This window comes from Electrophorus electricus, chromosome 1 (assembly GCF_041902795.1).
Source record: "Electrophorus electricus isolate QZ-2024a chromosome 1, ASM4190279v1, whole genome shotgun sequence".
Taxonomy (NCBI): Eukaryota; Metazoa; Chordata; class Actinopteri; order Gymnotiformes; family Gymnotidae; genus Electrophorus; species Electrophorus electricus.
Window position 1 is genome coordinate 7,076,221 of NC_137497.1, and position 20,000 is coordinate 7,096,220.

Sequence of the window (20,000 nt, forward strand, 5' to 3'; positions counted from 1 at the left end):
TGCAACTTGGGGCAATGCTCTTTTGCTGGCCAGCTGGAAAAACTGCAATCCCTGGCAACGTCTGGTTTGGCATGGAAGCACGTAATACTTCCAAGTGTGACTTCCGTGTCGAAGTGCAAAAGACGCAGTTAGTTGCACACATGTACATATACACGCACACTCGTGATAATTGCATGAAACGTCCATCAGCATACTCACATACTGTGTGTGTGTGTGTGTGTTTAACATGTTATTTGTGATTGACTTGATATCTAGGCTTGGCATGCATGTACCTGTCTGTGTGTCACTCAGTACAATGCAATGTCTGCAAAGGGCATATTTCCACATAATTAGAAACACACACACACACACAAACACACACTAACGGGCATATGTATGTGAAAACAGATGTATGTATGTGTGTGTGTGTGTGTGTGTGTGTGTGTGTGTGTGTGTGTGTTCAACATGGTATTTGTGGTTAACCAGACATTGATGTGCATGAATATCTGTGTGATGTGCAGACTTGCCTGAACGTGTATGTTTTTCCAGTAAAAGTTTAGACGATGAGCTCATAATGAAGGGGTGCGATCACTGCAGTTACGTTATCTGTTGATGGACACATCTGCTCTACTCGACACCTGACGGAGGGCCCTCGGTTGGACAGACACTCTTTGGGCAGCAGACGGCTCTCGGCCCGGCTGTGTCACGACCCACCCCAGCACCACTGCTGTGCCTGATAAGATTGTACTAGCCCGACAGCACCAACCAGGCTCACAGCACCAACCAACCGTGCCAGCATCCCTGCTGTGCGGAGAACGCCCCGCCGGCCGAACGCTGGCACGTCGGCAGCCCCGCGGTCAGGGGTCCGCCACTGATTGACGGGGGCCGAGCGTCTCTGACGGATTTCGCACGCTGACGGACCCGTGCCTGTCCGCCGCGGTCTGTGTCTCTCCGCTTCGGCAGCGTGTGTCTCGGAGTCGGGTTAAAGTGTCCAAGTGACTCCGCGTGAGTGGAGGTCCTTGGGGTTGTTGCAACTAAGCGCAACACACTCGGCATAAGGGAAGCAGGGAGTGTGCGCTGTTCCGTGCGACTGGATTCAAGCTGACGCGAGGGTGTCGCTGGAACGCGTGTGCATGGTGAATGTGTGTTCGTGTGCCCACCTCGCGCGACATATTCCGAACCTGCGGGAGACTCCGTTGATCTCGTCCATCTGGTCCCATTAGCCTCCTCTCCGTTAGCCAAACCCGGATGTGTTTTTGCGGAAACGAAGTAACTGTGAACTGCCGTGGCGGAGGCTTTGTTTTGGTTTTGGCTTTGGTCCTTTCCTGTTTTTTTGTTTTTTTGCCTTGTCCTGTTGTGTCTTTTCCTGACCTGCATCGATCTTGTGCCAAACTGTGATTGGGAGAGTTGGAGAGGTATTAACGATATTTGACAGCCAGTTTTTTTTTAATTTATTTTTTTACCAAGTGTACTGGCACACAAAGCCCAGATTGTCTGGGAAAGGTCATCACAGCTGTAGTTAATCCTTTTCTTGTGCTATCCATGTCTGACCTCTACGTTATTTATGACAGTTGGTTGTACCTCTTTTAAGTGTGGGCTCTGTGCATTAAGAACTTTCTTGTTTATAAAATTGACGTGTGTAGAAATTATGTTTATTTTCAGATAACACAGGCTTCCCTTTACTGCTGTGAGGCACTTTGGGTAAATCTTTTGACCAGTTAAGTGTTGCTATGCCTCATGCCTCATCAGCTCATAGATCCAAATAGATTCTATATTTTATGTCTCAGATTTATAGCTACAGAAACTAAATAAAATCTGAATCTTACCTCAGAGTGGATGACTTCAGATACCCCCTACAAATAATTTGTGGAGGCTAAACCCCTCCCCCGAGAACGCCTAGTCCGCCTTTGGTGGTTCGGCGCCCTGCTGCGATCCATAACGGGAACATACTGCGAGTTTCAGTAATGTAGCCCTGCACCCTCACCATCCACAACAACAACAAAAGAAAAATCTGCCGTTGAAGTTTTAAAGCCACTTAAAGATTAAAAAGTGGCCTGGCAGCTGTATAAAAAGTAGGCTAGCATGACAGGGAGTTTGCTTGTGGAGCTTACTGCAAAGCGAGAACGTCTGCAACGACTGCAGTGCGGATCGCAGTGCGGATCGCACTGCGGGAACGCCGACGTCCACGCAGGGGTGATGGAGGGGGTCTCTCGCTTTGCCGCAGCTGAGCAGCTCTCTCACGGCGTCAAGCAGGTCGACCGAACGACCGCCATTAACGTCTGCTGAAGCAAACTACCCCCCTCCCCCAAAGAAGTCTTTAAGAAATCAAGGCGTGTTTTAATTAGCGGGCTGGGAGGGGGAATTGTAATCTGTGTTAAATGAAATCCCGCAGGAATGCCGGAGCTCATAGCTCGGTGAGATTGGTGGTATACTGACACGGAACTGCCAGCATACGGCTGCGTTAACAACAGAGGGAGAAAGAGCGGGTGAAAGAAACAGAGAGAGAGGACGAGGGAGAAATGGGAATGCTGCCATACGGCCTTTCATCTGTCGCGCGTCGCGAGTTGTGGGTCAGAGAGGTAAAACACCGCTGCCCGAGAGGTCAGGGATAGGAGCACCCCGCCCGCAAGCAACGCTCCACGCCCACGTCCGGGCCGCGCTCCGACGTACTGCGTCGGCGTCTGGGGAAGAACTAATTTCACTAAAATTGCAGATGGCGCATCACTAATTGGGCTAATTAACGACAGGAGATGAAACCATGTGCAGAAACGAGGTGACAGCATGGTCACTAAAAACAGCCCGGCCCCGGCTGGCAATTAAATGAGTCCCTCGTTGACTTTAGATGGTTGGGAGAGATTCAGATGTTTGCCAGCACGCTTGACTGTTAGACTGATACAGGACAAGCTTTACCTCGTGAGATGGTAATGTTAACTCGCATAGTCGTTGCAAGAGAACAGACAAAACTGGCCTTAGATCAGTGGAAACAAGAAGTTACAGCAACACCTTTAGTCCTGTAACTAGGGTGAAGCCGAAATTTCTACGCACAGGTGGTATATCAGCAGTCTGTCTGTCTGTGTGTGTGTGTGTGTGTGTGTGTGTGTGTGTGTGTGTGTGTGTGTGTGTGTGTGTGTGTGTGTCTGTGTAGTAATGATAATTACAATGTCAGTGTCAGAAGTGGAGGATGATGGCCGTTGCTAATAGTGACGATGCTTCAGTGCAGTTTAAAGCAGATTGCAGTCATTCTGGGTGGCCTGTGTGGGAGTGGCCTATGTGGCAGTGACCTGTGAGGGAGTGGCCTCTGAGGGTTTGTGAGTTTCTGATCAATTTCTGGGAGTTTCTGAGACCTCCCACTAGGACTGAGACTTAATTCAGTGTTGCTTTGATGAGGGGAAAGCCTGGAAAGATTTTTCCAGTCAATTTATGTTAAAATGGAAGGGGTCTTAATAAATTGTGTGTGAGCATGTGTGTGTAATGGGAATGTCCCATCTGCACTCTCCTTAGCCATGGGGCTGTGCGGATTAGCTGTGTAATCCCAGCACTGCTTGGTGAAGCTCTTGAATGTGAGCAGGAGGACATGAGCATGCATGCCTGACCTCAGAGCTGACGACCCAACAGAGCGGGCCAGACCCAACAGAGCGGGCCAGACCCAACAGAGCGGGCCAGACCCAACAGAACATGGCTCCAGACCCAACAGAGCGGGCCAGACCCAACAGAGCGGGCCAGACCCAACAGAGCATGGCTCCAGACCCAACAGAGCATGGCTCCACCCCAACAGAGCATGGCTCCAGACCCAACAGAGCATGGCTCCACCCCAACAGAGCATGGCTCCAGACCCAACAGAGCATGGCTCCAGACCCAACAGAGCATGGCTCCACCCCAACAAAGCACACCACACCTAGGTTCAAACTTACACCACACCTAGGGCTTCTTCATGCACAGCCACAATCCATACAGCTACTGGGTCTTTTTCATTCTACTTGGTCCTGAGGTGAACTTTTAACAGGTGAGAGTGAGATGATATCGGGACTCCTACAGACCTTGGATAAGGACTGAGAGATGTGTAAAGAGAGCAATGAAAAAAAAAACTCCTGGTGAGACGCTGGATCACTACCTGGATCTGGAAGACTTCTCCACTTGATGCCAACAGTCTGTTTGCATGGTCTCTTGAGAAAATGTACCATCATGTCATATTGGGACAGAAGTTACTCTGCTAGTTACCCTCTAGTTACCCTGTTAGTTACCCTCAGGTTACCCTGCTAGTTACTCTCCTGTGTTACAGACCACACCGTCACCTGCAGAGATACATCCGATGGCATGGAGACGTCTCCTGAAAGGAGCAAATCTGTTCGGCCTTCCTTGGCAGGTCAACCTGGCAACAAAGCTTAATTATAGCGTACTCTTTTGGAGGTTGTCCACTATCTGAGAGACCATGCCAATGCTCATAAACAAGGCTTGTGAGAGAGAGAAAGAGAGAGAGAGAGAGAGAGAGAGAGAGAGAGAGAGAGAGGAAGAGGAAGATTTTTGCCCATAACATAGTGAGTGCTTCTGGGCTGTCCCCGAGTCATATGTTATGGTCAGTTATGTCTGTTATAAAGCTGTTTTGCAGTTAATATTGCTGCCCTTTCTTCTTAACTTTCTCATTCTAACAACAAGGACAGAAAATAATGAGTGTTAAATCTGGTTTTCAACCCGCCAACGCAAAACTCACAGGTACCTTGCTGTAAAAACTTTTAGAAGTCTGTCTTTGTCTTTCTTTCTGTTTCTCTCTCACTCTCTCTCTCTCCGTTTTGGAGTGTTCTACTTCTCTCACCACGGTTCCCTCTGACCGCTGATTAGAGCTGACGGCGCTGGAGCTTCTTGTTGTCTCCGTTTGACCGTGACGCCTGTCTCACGGCACGTAACGACATCCACTGTTTCTCTTGCCTGTCCTGTCATGAACTATCATGTCCGCTCTTTATGTCTGCTCAAGATAGTGTGAAGCCCCTCAACTGCATGCCTCTCATTTGCCGACTCATCACATGGGGGTTTGCCTTTAAAAGCCTGGCCCCAGGCTCGCACACTTACCCCAGGAAGGGTGCTTTTTTTTGAGAACGGGTTGCTGTGGGAACGCAGAGGGGCAGGGCAAGCCACGTGGGATCCATGTACCGGGAGTGGAGGTGCCTTCACAGGTCGTGAGTGTTTCTGTATTTTCTGCGGCATGTTGGCTTTTGGATTTTGAAGCTCAGGCCACACAGGTCAGGTTGGTTTTTGAAATGTGTGTGATGTGTTTGCAGCTTGATGGTTTGTTGGATTTGGGGTGTGTTCACAGGTTGCGCTGGTTTGGGAGATTCAAGGTGTGTTCACAGGTTGTGCTGGTTTTTGGTTCTGCTGGTTTTTGTATTTTGGGAGTTTTGAAGTGTTTGTTTGTGTTTGCAGGTTGTGCTGGTTTTTGAAGTTTTGTGTTGAAAGTGTAAAAAATATACTTTGTGCTAATGAGTAAATTAAGGTCTTCTTTGGCTATGGAACTCTTTTAATTTGATGTCTATGTTATTCTCACAAACAACAGACTTGTGTTTGTCCTCAAGTCCCAAACCATATCCCATTTTGGGACATTATTAAGATGTGGGAGTATCTATTTGATATGACCGCAACGCTCAGAATGTCAGAATGTCCTACACTTCTTTACACAATTACACAAATATCCTCGGCACTGGTTTTCCTCTAATCTTAAACATCAACTCCAGAAACATGTAAAAGATGACACATTAATCCTGGATTTTCTATTATCCAGGTTATACACTTAGTACATATGGCACTATTCATAGGTTTAAGTGGTGCGATTCAGTTTTGAGAGTTAGCGATCCATGAATCACTAACTGCAGAAATTAATAACAGCGACATTAAAACAGCAAGTGTTTAATAATGTCGGGGGAGCTTGCTATTCTAGATTTCCCCCCAACATATGACAGAAGTATTACAGAAGCTCCAGGAAAGATATAAGTGCATGTGTTCGGTTTAATAACGCGTGGTGGAAAAGGTTTAGAGACGCTAAGAGAGAATTTTGCCAAGCATAACTGTGTCTCATTTAAACACCTACATTTTTATTCCAGTGCTTGATTTTAAGCGTATACCGTTCACTGGGTACAGAGGCACTGGTTGTTCTGTTTCTGTGGCTTCTCTGGAATCCATCATTACGGTATCGGGAGCGTGAGAGTAAAACTTTCATGCAGGATTTTCACCGCTTTCTCCGCAACAAAGCCGTTTAATCCCCAAGTATGCATAGCCTTTGAGAGCAAAACCCACGACAGCGAATTTATCAATCGCAAGACTGCGAGCTAGGTAACACACACGCCAATCAGGCGCAGCAGCAGAGCTCATTGGCGGATTTAACGGCGGTTCTCCAACTAGGCGATCCGATTGGACGGAAGTCTTCGGCCTCTCGGCCCTTAGCCTTCCCGCACCCAACTTCCCGTCTCTCCTCAGGCGCAGAAGTCGTGGATCGAGAGAGCGTTCAGCAAGCGAGAATGTGTCCACATCATCGTCAGCGCCAAAGACCCCCACAGGTAACGTCCATCACGCCCTAGAGACGTTAAAACCTACCGCCGCGGACGGAATTAATCCGTTGCTTTTTCCTAACGAGGGAGAGTCCTCAAAAACTCAGGCCTCAAATGATGGGGGAATTTTCTGTTTGTGAGATTTGATTGGCCGGTTGAATCTGGAGGCGGACTCTGCGCCGGTGGAGATGACGGCCAGAGATGGTTTCAGGTCAGGTTCTAGTGGATACGCAGAAGTTTCTCCTTGCGTCTTAAACGCTTTCTTGTCATATCAAACTGCCATTTAAACACCCAGCCAGGCATTAATCAATGCCATTAACCAACTACGGCTACAGAGTTTGCTAACAGAGAGCGTGGTATTAAACACCACAAATTAAACTGCTGTTGTAATTCCAAAATTTGACTTGCTGTCTGTAGAATGAATTGAGCATGAAACTTCAGCTACATTTCATTCTCTCTGTATTATTATGGAATTTTCCGATAATTTCCTGTTTGCGACCACTCACCGTGAAGCGTTACAATACAAGAAATATAATACAAGCATGAGTTTGAAACTCTTTAAAAGAAAAGCTAAGTTGATCTTCATGTATGCCGCTAGTGTAAAACTGGCTTCTGTCCAGAAGGAAAGGTTTTTGAAGCTATTCCATTTAAGCCTGTTATGAACAAATTTGATCAAGGTTCAGGTGACCAGGATTACATAGTGTTCCACATGGATGCATCAGCTACACCTTATTGCACGGTCGACTCATTCGATTCAGTCTTCATTCCAGACAGTCAGCAGAAACCCAACTCATAAACGACATTCAAAGGTAAAATTAGAGTAGATGTTTCAATCGGTTAACCTGATAAATCGAGTTTCTCTTTTTAACTGACCTCGAGTGTAGAATCGCATTGATCCCACCTTCAGAAAAAAAAGCACTTATTCCAATTTGTAAACATCATCTTCTCTCCATGTATCTTTCTCCTTGACAGGTGCTGTTGCGGGCGTCTCATTGGCCAGCACGTGGGCCTGCCCCCCAGCATCTCGTCCAACCAGAATGACAAGACGGAGCGCGTGACGAAGAGTGACGGATTGTCTGAGAAATGGTCCATCAGCAAGCACACGCAGCTGAGCCCCACTGACGCCTTCGGGACCATCGAGTTCCAGGGCGGGGGCCACTCCAACAAAGCGATGGTAACTGTGTTCTCCAACTAGTTTCACAGCAACAGACCGAATGGTCGGTTTGTTCCTTCGTGTAATGCATGTTCGTTGGTCTGTCTAATGCATTTTGCTGACAATCAGAAATAAAAATGTATTACATTTGGGAAATAAAGGAAAAAAAATTTGGTTGCAATAATAAATGCATTTGTATTTAAATAAATTAATACATGTATTGGCATTTAAATCACCCATAAGTTGATGTCAGACGAAACATCTGTGTTTTGGCACTTATGTTCACTTAGGTCAATGGCTCTTTTTTAATATATATATTTATATATAATACATAAACACCTGCCATGCCTCTCTGCCCTCACATCACTGCCTGTGGCTGTGTCAGTACGTACGCGTGTCGTACGACACGAAGCCGGATCTGTTGCTGCACCTGATGACCAAGGAGTGGCAGCTGGAGCTTCCCAAGCTGCTCATCTCCGTGCACGGTGGCCTGCAGAACTTCGAGCTGCAGCCCAAGCTCAAGCAGGTGTTCGGGAAGGGGCTCATCAAGGCTGCCATGACGACCGGCGCCTGGATCTTCACGGGAGGCGTCAACACGGGTGCGTCCGCCGTGGGAGGCGGGGCCGGCGGGCGTCGATGGACGCCACGAGAGATCACATTATTAGTGGCTAGGAATTTGAATTCACTCTCTCCTTAGTCTACACATTGTAGAATTAAGCCCGCTAGTCGGGTGGGAGGGGCTTTGAGCGGAATAACAAACGAGTCCGTCGTGAAAAGCGAACATCTTTCCGTCGTGTCATGACCGTCGCCCGCCAGCCGTCAGGACCCGTTCGTCTCTCCCGCAGGGGTCATCCGACACGTGGGAGATGCACTGAAAGATCACGCCTCGAAATCCAGGGGCAAGATCTGCACCATCGGTATCGCCCCCTGGGGTATAGTGGAGAACCAGGAGGACCTCGTGGGCAAAGACGTAAGTCACGCGCATAAATCACACACCTACACACACGATGTAGACCCCACATCTAGATAGCGGCACTACACAAAGTGGCTAGAAACGCCATTTGAATTTTATGCTAAATATTGGGGAAATTACACCTTTTTTGTCATCTAGAGAAGGGCCTATAGCGTTTATGATAAGTACATCTCTAGCCTAGTGTTTAGCAGCAGATTTAGATAATGTATTCTCAACATGCTCCAAGCACGATGCAAAAATTGCCTGAATAATTTAATGTGATGCGTCAGCTAACTTACAGAGTCGCAGCAGGAACACACACCCTGCTTGAGTTATGTCTTATTTATCAAGACCCACATGTAACTGCTAGCTCTCTCTCTCTCTCTCTCTCTCTCTCTCTCTCTCTCTCTCTCTCTAGTTATGAGGTAATGCTGGATACTCAAAGGAAGGGACTTCTGACACAGTGTGTGTGTCTCTGTATTTTTCATGAGTTAAAGCATCCAGCACAGTCTGGCGTTGCGGACAGGAGGCTGCTATCTATTTTTTGTGGGGGCAAATCATAAAAGCTGTGTGAATGTATGACACCCATGAGAGATATATGCAATTTTACACATAGCGCACCTTTTACCTGTGTGTGTGTCCACGCATCTGTGTGTGTGTTTGTGTGTGTGTGTGGGTGCATATGTGTGGGTTTGCGTGTCGGCATGCAAGTGTGTGTGCGCGCGCACGTTTATGTGTGCATGTGTTCATGTATGTGTGTGTGCGTGGGTCTGCATGCATATGTGTGCATGTGCTCGTGTGTGTGCGTGTGTAGTGACCTTAACATTTACGGTGTGCACATAGGCTGCATCTGTAGTCCGTTATGCTGGTATGCAACTTTGAACCGTTGTTTTAGTCGGCCTAGAAGAGGCATTTTCACTCAGTGACGGACTGGCTGAAATCCAGCATGCGTGAGGAGACTCGGCACACCTGTGCAGTTGATCTAGGTATCTCACCAAGTTAGTGGTACACACAAAGTGGAGGCAGCTATGAATACAATAACTAAATCACACATTTATGTAAGTCATTACACAGTTGGATAGCATCTGTGATTATTTCATGGTGGCTGGTGGTTTTGTTCAGGTTAGTTGAGATTCTCATTCTAACCTGGTGTCTTGTAATGTGGGCTGTATATGACAAGGTTAACGATGATGAGTAGGAATGTAATTATTGTTTATCTAGGCTTGTCTGCCTTGCCTGGGGTGAAAAGAAAAAAAAAATTGCTTATGACTTTTGCTATGTAATGTGAAAAACCAGGCCTCCTTTTACTTTTCAATGATTTCTCTGCAAGGGGAAAAACTCAGTCGTCACTATTTTCATCTTCTGTATGCAGTGTTAAGGGTCTTTAGATGAGTGGCATCCAAACACCTTCATGTTTAACGTTGTTTGCTGGCTGTTGGTGAAACCTACAATTGCGGTGTACACCGTGCACTATTTCTCTGCAGCAGGTTAACTTGCAAGATGGCCTTTTTCTCTGCAGTAAGATACAGAAGGCCACAGAAATTCAGCGGTTCCTCCATAGGTTTGAGGTTGTTTCGGATGTTCTGCTGCTGACACTCGCGTGACAAATCTGATGCTGATTATGTCAGTCTGTTAAATTAGTCACCAAGTAATCCTGTTATCCAGTAATCCAGAGAAAGACAGTCAATAATGGCTTTATTTTTTGTGAACCACAATCCTTAGCTAATAGCATCGAGGCATTACTGTGCAGAAAGAGAGCGAGAGAGACTGTCTTCATGGAAACATTTTACATTTTTACATTTATGGCATTTAGCTGACACTTTTATCCAAAGTGACATACAATGCAGACTCTCTTACGTTTCATAGGTGATATTGCAATAATAACATCACAAATTAATTCTTAAACCAGCACCACAACCCATCAGACAGCATCTTTAAACACTGTCCATAACCCATCAGACAGCATCTTTAAACACTGTCCATAACCCATCAGACAGCACCTTTAAACAGTGTCCATAAGCTATCAGACAGCACCTTTTAACCAGCGCTAATAGGCTAACCCCCTTGCTCTGTCTGCTGTCATTGGCAGGTGGTCCGCCCATACCAGACCATGTCAAACCCGCTGAGTAAGCTCACTGTCCTCAATAGCCTGCATTCCCACTTCATCCTGGCCGACAACGGCACCACGGGCAAGTACGGAGCCGAGGTGAAGCTCCGTCGGCAGCTTGAGAAGCACATCTCCCTGCAGAAGATCAACACACGTGAGTCCGCCCGCCACTGAGGAGTTGGGTGCGGCTTTTGGGGCATGGTCAATGCAGGGGGCGTGGTTTGTGGGTGGGCCGAGGCCACTTTTGGCTTGATTTTGACCTTCCAGTTCTTGCTGATATAAGAACCTTTTACAGATGTAAGTTTAAATATTTAAAGGCAGGGACTCTTTCTGACAGTGCTCTTTGTAGATCAGACGCCGGACAGAGCGCTTTACTTGCCCTGGGGATCAAAGGCTTAATTGTGCTCAGCACAGACGTTTCCATTTTAGGCTGATCTGGGGAAAGCTTCCACAGACCAAGGTCTTCATTTAAGCCATAGTGACAGAAACTGCAAATCTGACCTCAGATCTCTCGCAGTGTTAATTATACCAGAACCACTGATACAGGCCACAAAACGATTTCCTCTCCAGTGGGAAGAGAGCTATATTTATACATTGATAAGTGTGGTTTAGACATAAACAACTAGGCTATTGATTAAGGCTATTGACAAGGTTATAGATATGCTTGCTGACGACCACATACACTATACACATGCTTGCTATATTGTTGCTATGCAACTGATTCCATAGGTCATGTAGAGAAATCATCATTAATGATTGTTTCAAATTATAGACAGTGATTTAAAAGTCCCAAGCTTTGGAACTGTCTCCCACATGGTCTCTGTGAGATATCTTCTGTTTCCTCTTTCAAATCACAGCTCAGAGCTAATCTCTTAGTGTCCTCGCACCCTTGTGTCTCACTATGCAGACTCTATGTTCTCACCATGTCTCTATATCATCTCTCTCAGACTCTTTGCTTTCAGTATACCTACTTACCATCGCCTCGCGTCTCCAGTGAAGGAGCCATTCTGTGCAATTCGTGTTATTGTGTGCGATGACCGCATACGAAGTTTCTGAGTTGTTTTCGATTCGTCACGAATCACTGAGCTCGAGAAAGGTGCCATATAAATGCAACATATTATTATTAGTTTGAATAACGTAAGCTGTTTTTCTGTGAGAAGCAACACCAATCCGATTAAAGTCCGCACAAGCAGGTCTGGCTTGGCAGCCACCCTGTCGCTGGGCTTCGACTCGGGCCGGCAAGGAGCCGGCATCCCCCGCCACATGTGCTCAGTCTGGAGCTCTGTTTCAGCGCCCCCTAGCTGTGTGGAGGAGCTCACGGCGGGTGGGCGGCGCCGTATGACCCCAGTACGGTGTGATGGTGTTGCTCTCCAGACATACGTGGCTCGGAAAAAAAACCACACCGGACACCAGCACTGCACATGCCCATAATGTGGGTGCACACACTGGTTCTAATGGGCGATAACAACAAAACTTCGTCTTCTGGCATCGTCTCGATCTGTTTGAGTTTTTCTAATGATCTAAATAGTAACTACCTTACTAACGCTTAGTAATTACAGGCACACTGTTCCTAATTGTACTTCAGATATCCAACGACAATATTATGGTTATGTTTCACAGCCCAGATACCCAAGACAAAGGACTCTATTGCTTGGCTGAATCTGCCTGAAGTATTTTTGTCAAGACATCTGTGTCCAGACATCTAAGCACCATGTGAAAATTATTTTCTCCTCTCACACTTTGAACACCCAGCCCACACATTTCTCACCTCCATCTTCACCCGCCACCACCACCGACCCACAATCCCCTGCGCCCGCGGCTCGCAGCAGCCGGCCTCGGGCACGCCGCCGGCGCGCGACGTCTGCTCGGACACGTCCGTTTCCGCCGTCCCACAGCGGGCGGTCAACCGGAAGCGGGTTGACTTTCTGAGCGTTCCGCCCCCGTCATCCCCCGCTTCCCCCAAGCCCCGCCCACCCTGGTCATGTGACCTGTGGACTTCCCTTTGTCATCCTATGCCTGGGGACATAGAGGAGGCTGGGAAGGCAAAGAGACGTCCAGTCGTCATCAGCGGCACCCGTCCACCTGCAGCCCAGTCGGAGCGGTCATTCCTCTCGGGAAGAGAAGACTGGAAAAGGAAGAGAGACGGGGGAAAAAAAAAAAACGCTCGTTTCCTGCGGTCGAACATGGGAACAAAGATCGCTTCACTCTGATAACACTGCTGGAAATAGTTTCGAGTGTTAAGCTTAGCGTGTCTGCGCAATCTCATGTCGAAACTTAAAATACATCGTCAGTTATCATCTTGCAGTCCAGACAAAATAAATAAATAAATAAACAAAGGACTCCGTAATTCTTATGTCACCGACGACGGTCGTGCGTAGCGCTTGTGTCACGGCCGAGGACGGTTTGGTTGGGTTCAGCGGTCCCCCGATGGGATCGTTCCAGATAGTGCGAGATTTCGGCAAGCCATCAGCCGTCGATCTGCGACCCTATCCCCCAACCTCACATACACTTAGCTGCTGTTCTCCTACCGCTGGGGCACCACGCGCCGCAGTGAAATGTTTGGCCGCTTTGGCAGCTCACGAAAACAGGCCAAAATTGCAGCCATTTAGTGTATTTCGAAACTATAGGTATTACAGATAAACACAGTCGTGAAACATGTATGTATATGATACGATATGCATATGAGTGCACTACAAAGATGTCAAGCCACCTACGCTAATCGGGAGTACGGTTCTTGATTTGTCTTCTCCGAGTAGAAGGACGTTTCACGTGTCACTGTCCAAGTTCATAAAGCACTCAGCTTTGGGATCGTTACAGCAGGCTACAATAAGACGTGAACGCGTGACAGTAATGATGCCACCAGGACTACAGTATTTGTAGAACAGTTAAACATAAGCTAGGGGTTTAGCTTTAGCTTTGGGACTTTAGCTTTTTGGGCTTTAGAATTACTTTAGCCTGCCTAATGTGTGCTTTCTTTGAGCGTATGTTGCGGTCTTAAGCGAACAGTTGGCTGAATTAAACGTTAAACCAGGTATGAGCTGTCCATGGTGCTGAGGACGTGCTTGGTTAAACTGAGGCCGAAACATTTGATTTCACTAAACGTTGCGCTATTGAACCAGATATGAGCTGTCCATGGTTCTGAGGACGTGCCGTTTACGGTGCTACCTCTGCAGTCCTGCTGCCTTGTGAGTGGTTCAGCATAGACAAACCCAGCGTAGTCCACCGTTTGTTAATTATCCAGCTTCTTAATTATGCAAATGAATGCGGATCTTTTTTCCCCGTCGTATTTGCATGGTGGTAAGTTCAGCAGTGCTAAATTAACACAGTTTGAGGCTGCTGTAACTATACTGATTAAAAACCGAGAGGGTAAGGTGACAATTTCACTGCCATGGTTCTGCACCTTACGCCGCTGCGCGCCTTTGAACAGCTCCTCGGCAGTCCATAGCATTTCGGTATAATCCTGGCCTATTTTAGCTGTTCCCAGGACTGCATCCTTCTAGACAGAGAGCTCTGATGTTGTTCCCGCAATCCGCTGGAGACTCCCAGTCTGGGGGTCACAGCCCCTAGTGCTCCGATTACCACGGGAAGAACAGTTGTCTTCATCTTTCACATCTTTTCCAGCTCTTCTCTCAGCCCTTGGTATTACTCAAAGACACTCACGGACAAGAGTTGAAAATACACCCACACACACACACCGCCCATTCACACACAGACACACATCACCCGCTCACACACACACACACACGGTATTATAATAATAATGGTCAGACAATATAATGCTGCCTCATAATGGACTGAACATGAGTGCTTGTGGCATTAGATATATTTGTAATGAATCCCAGATCTCTCCCCATCTCTCTCTCTCTCTCTCACCCTCTCTCTCTCTCCCCTCCCTCTCTCTCTCGTGCTCTCTCTCTCTCTCTCTCTCTCTCCCCCTCCCTCCCTCCCTCCCTCCCTCTCTCTCTCTCTCTCTCTCTCTCTCTCTCTCTCTCTCTCCCCCTCCCTCCCTCTCTCTCTCTCTCTCTCTCTCTCTCTCTCTCTCTCCCATGTGTTTACATCAGTGGTGCGGTAGTTAACCAAACGCTGGTGGTAGATGGAGGGATGTGAACTGGCGCATCACTGCCTCCACCCGTCTGCGACCACCAGGTCCCATGGGCTGAGGGGTGAACAGCACTGGATGGAGGTTGATAACGGGCCCACCACGCATGGAGCAGGAGCTCTGGAGCGTCTCCCACCTCTGAACGCCTCCTCAGTGGGCTATAGCACACTGGTCTAATCCTACCTCCCCATGCTGGCTGGCCATACGGTCGGGATCATCCCTCCGCCTCTGGGTCCTCCTTTCTCTCTCTCTCTCTCTCTCTCTCTCTTCACTGTGAGCATCAAAACTCACTTTATTTTTCGTTTAAGGCCGTGCAAAAAGTTGTGAGAAAAACGCATCTCCGGAAATGAGTCGAACTGCTCCGAAAGCGAGATTTGATCAGAGCAGTCATAAAGATAAATGCAAGCTTCTCTCACATGTCTCCCCCACTGGCAGCTAATTGGACTCAGGTGTTCCAATCAGTCGTATGTGGTATGAATAACCCAGGCGTGATTGCCCAGAAGAATAGACGCTGAAACTCCTAAGAAGGAAAAGGTTTGCGCGAGGGCTCTCGTTTTAAAGAGGGTCTTGGGAAGTGGTCCTTTCTGCTACTCTCTGCTTATTGGCTTATAGTTACCGTGGTAATTTTTCAGGGACGTGGCAGGGACACATGGTGGTGTTCAGTCTTTCTCGAGCTTCTTGTCTGTCAGGCCGGCAGAGATAGTGCTACTTCGGAAGTGACTGAACACGAGTGCTTGTGGCATTACATCTGTTTTTAATGAATCCCCGGTTATCATCTCTCTTTCGCTCTCGCTCTCTCGCTCTCTCTCTCTCTGTCTCTTTCTCACCCTCCAACTTTGCCTGACATCATCCGGAAAGCTGATATCATTGTGGCTGGAACAAATGAATATGCATTTCTCCCTCTCTCTCTCTCTCTCTCTCTCTCTATCATCGTACATTTACAGAAGCGTATTACAGTGGTAGCGAGGTGCAGTAGATCCTCCCTGAACAAAAGGTGGGGGCCTAAACTGGCACATCACTGTCACCCTTCCACCCCTCCACATCAAGGGTCCCCGGGGCGGAGCGGTGATCAGGGCGGGACGGAGAGCCCCTTTGAAACTCGAGATTTACAGATTTCTCCTTTTTTAGAAAAATTCAAATAGCCGTCGTTGGTCCGGAGGCTGGAGGGTAAGGATCGGCTCGCGGGTCTAAGGAGGCGCACCTCTGCTACCGAGGCTTGTTCTAAAGCGAAAAACCACTCAGCAGTAACTTTCACGCAGTCAGCAGTAGCCTTATTAACTACTACACTTTCATATTACAGGGAGGTAACACGGGAGCGAAAGAAAGAAAGCGAACTGAGAGGGATGAATGAAAAGATGGATGAAAAAAACGGGGGAAAGTGACTGACCTCCTTGTTGTGCCCCTCCAAACACACACACACACACACACACACACACACACACACACACACACACACACCAGGTGAGTGGTGTGTGCACTGGGCTCTGAAGCCAGCACCATCTATATATATATAACGCAGATTTATGTAACTGTGACTGGTTTAGGCTCAGTGACTGCACGCGTGGAACTTCTGGGAGCTGCTACCCACTCCTCCGTCTCTTTCACTCCGTCTCTCCCTCTCTCCGCCGGTGTCTCTCTCTCGCTCTCTCTCTCTCTCTCACCCGTCCTACCTACCTTTCTGGCTCTTTCCATCTGCCTGCCTCTGCTGCTCTGACGTCCCCTCACGCTCTCCTCCTACCTATCCTCCATCTGTCCATTCTTTCTCTCTCTCTCTCTCCATCACAGTCCTTCTCTTTCGCTCCGGTGCACCCTCGTCCTGAATAATTCATGGGCCAGGAGTTGGATCCGGCTACAGTGCACTGCACTTAATCCTAAAGTGTACTCAATACTAAAGTGTGGCAATCGATATATTACAGACAGTGTGTGTGTGTGTGTGTGTGTGTGTGTGTGTGAGAGAGAGAGAGAATATAAGATGCCAGTAGTCTTGGCTGAGTTTCGATGACCCTCCCTATTTACGCACCTGTTAATTAACCCACATCAACCATCCATCCCTATTAAGGAAGCACAGTGCATGAGCTCTGCCTGGGCACTAGAGGGCGCCGTAGTGGCCGCTGTCCCAGGTGCCTGGTGAGAAGCTGCATCCTGACACCCGACACAGGGTGCAGGGGTTTGGACTGGCGCCCTTTGACACTGGCGGTGGGTTCGGTGCAAGGCCGCTCCTCGACCAATCAGAAGAGGGGTTTTTTTTCACCGTCCTCTCGTTTTGAGTCTCTGCTTCTCTCGCTCTCTCCTCTCTCTCTTTCCGCGTCGCTCGCACACACTTCAGTTCAACACTGCTTTCTCGGCTGTGATGAATATCGTGGATCGTTTTCGTCTGACTGCTCACCTTGACAAAACTCCACATGTCCACCGGCCAGACAATGCCTCACCCTCACAGTGTGTGGCAGCTTGCTTCTGCCTGTCTCTCTCTCTCTCTCTCTCTCTCTCGCTCTCTCTCTCTCTCTCTCTCTCTCTCTCCCCCTCTCTCTCTCTCTCGCTCTCTCTCCATTCTTTGTGCTATTTTTGTCTTCCTTTAAGTCTTTCTCTCTCTCTCTCTCTCTCTTTCTCTCTCAGGGATCGGCCAGGGCGTGCCCGTGGTGGCTCTGATCGTGGAGGGCGGTCCTAACGTCATCTCCATCGTGCTGGAGTACCTGAGGGACACGCCGCCCGTCCCCGTGGTGGTGTGCGATGGCAGCGGGCGCGCCTCCGACATCCTGGCCTTCGGCCACAAGTACTCCGAGGAGGGAGGGTGCGTACCTGGCCGAACAGCCCGCAAACCGCCGAGCAAACGTAAAACACACGGCGGGAACCGCATGTCCCCAAGTCTCTGGCTTTGGAAGGAGTATCAGGCCAAACTAAACTTTGGCCTAAATCTTGACCCAGTTCGCTCTCGTTCTGCAAAGTCGTCGGTACGCCGGAGCTCGGGAGGGGGTTTCTGGGTAATGGAGTCCGTCCGCACTAATACCTTCACTTTTTATAAGCGTTGTTTGGCTCGTATGTAAGCTCAGTGCTCTTTTTGGATATCCAAATGCAGCGATGTTGGTGGAAATGTAAGTGAGGAAATAACCGAGCCAGATTGTTGTTGGCGAATATTGGAATGGCTTCACGTCACAGCTTGTTAGACAAATTCTGTTTTCAGGCAGCTGATATTCTTCTTCTTTTCTTTTCTTTCATTCTTCCTTCTTTTAGCCTGGTGTATCTGTGATTCTTTCTCTCATTTGTTTCTTTATTATTCCTCTTTCTTTCACTCACCCTCTCGTAATTCTTCATTGCACCTCTCTCTCTCTCTCTCTCTGTGTCTCTCTCTGTCTCTCTCTCTCTCCATCTCTCCCCTCTCTCTGTCTCTTTCTCTCTCCCTCCCTCTCTCTCTGTCTCTCTCTCTCTCTCTCCCTCTCTCTCCATCTCTCCCCTCTCTCTGTCTCTTTCTCTCTCCCTCCCTCTCTCTCTGTCTCTCTCTCTCTCTCTCTCTCTCTCCATCTCTCCCCTCTCTCTCTCTCTCTCTCTCTCTCTCTCTCTCTCTGTCTCTCCTCCTCTCATCCAGGCTGATAAACGAGTCCTTGCGTGACCAGCTGCTGGTCACCATCCAGAAGACCTTCACGTACAGCCGCTCACAGGCCCAGCACCTCTTCATCATCCTCATGGAGTGCATGAAGAAGAAGGAGTTGGTGAGTGGGCCGCCGAGAGAACCGGGAGGTGTTTATGGAGGAAACTTGGGGGGGTGTTTGTGGAAGGAACTGGGAGGTATTTGTGGAGGGAACTACAAAACAACAGGCCATGGAACGGCAGTGATCCAGCTGATGGGAAAAACACTTCCCATATATGCACTCAGTTTCTTTAATGCCCAGTGGGAATTCCCAGTGGCGGTCAGTCTCCATCCCCTGTGCTAACATTTCACTTAATTATCCAGTATATGAATTGTTTTTGATTATTAAAATAGGAACAAGCATAATAATGCCCTTGCCAGTGAAAAACAATGCAACAGTCTTGGAGGACTTCCAGTCCTTTAATCTGCTTCAAGATCAGGCTTCCAGCTCAGTCACGCGGAGCTGTAGATTTGGATATAAGATGCAAAATCTCTGGAGCCCGCGGACCGGGTGCTTCAACTCTCAGGCTTCAGCGCTGTGGTGAAATCTCACGGCAGAGAGAGCAAGTTAAGACACCAACACTTCCCAGGGGCCTTCGAGCTCAGTCAGATCTCACAACCTGAGAACAAGGGAGGACACATCGCGTGAGTTAATGTGCTATGAGTTGGGTGATTCCTTGTGGTTCCAGACAGATTCATGAAGTGAAGTCTTCGCGCTTTCAAGCTCTGCACTCCCCCCCCCCAATAAACAACGCACGGAGACTTTAGTGGGCTCCTGTGTCATGTCTCCTCCCCTTAGCCGTTCCTTCCCACACACACACACACACACTCTCACATAAACTCTTCCTCCCCACTTAACACACTTGCAAATTCCAAATTCCACAGCCACGTCTGACCTCTTATACAGCAGAACCTATAGCTGTATGAACGTCTGACGTCATCTCCAGAAGGAGTCACACTTCACGCATTACATTATCATTATATTATTCCCCCCAACACACACACGCATGTACGCACACACACACACACACACACACACACACACATATGTGTGTAACTGTTGCCTGTTAAATAAGAGAAACATTGCAACAGTCCCTGTATTGTCTATATTGTCACTGGACATCTTAAGTTTTTAAGTCTGTGATATGCATGCTCATTACTGTCTGTGATTTGCATGCTCATTACTGCACCTGTGATATGCATGCTCATTACTGTCTGTGATTTGCATGCTCATTACTGCACCTGTGATTTGCATGTTCATTACTGCGTCTCTGATTTGCATGCTCATTACTGCGTCTGTGATTATCCTAGAACTTCAAGAGAACTTCTGAGGTCATTTTGATTGGTTCTGATATTAAATTATTGGTTAAATTACTGTGGTTGTGATCTTTTTGTGTATCACTTCTCTCTCTCTCTCTCTCTCTCTCTCTCTCTCTCTTTTCCTATCAATCATTTTGCCTGTTGTGTTTATGAGCCTCAACAAATCCATTTTCAGTGTTTCTGTTGGTTTGCCTGTCGACTGTGTCGCACATAAAGTGTTCATAAAGGCCTTATA

At 47.9% G+C, this 20,000-nt stretch overlaps 1 protein-coding gene across 7 annotated transcripts in view; it reads left to right on the forward strand.

The window, feature by feature from the left end:
* trpm3 (transient receptor potential cation channel, subfamily M, member 3) overlaps nucleotides 1–20,000 on the forward strand; it is a 101,815-nt gene that overhangs the window by 49,396 nt on the left and 32,419 nt on the right. For all 7 annotated transcript variants that reach the window (XM_081710603.1, XM_081710596.1, XM_081710577.1 and 4 more), the window contains 7 exons: nucleotides 6,442–6,521; nucleotides 7,485–7,686; nucleotides 8,051–8,264; nucleotides 8,511–8,635; nucleotides 10,707–10,878; nucleotides 17,437–17,611; nucleotides 18,404–18,527. In XM_081710603.1, coding sequence (XP_081566729.1) covers nucleotides 6,442–6,521; nucleotides 7,485–7,686; nucleotides 8,051–8,264; nucleotides 8,511–8,635; nucleotides 10,707–10,878; nucleotides 17,437–17,611; nucleotides 18,404–18,527 — 1,092 coding nt within the window. The remainder of the gene's footprint in view (nucleotides 1–6,441; nucleotides 6,522–7,484; nucleotides 7,687–8,050; nucleotides 8,265–8,510; nucleotides 8,636–10,706; nucleotides 10,879–17,436; nucleotides 17,612–18,403; nucleotides 18,528–20,000) is intronic.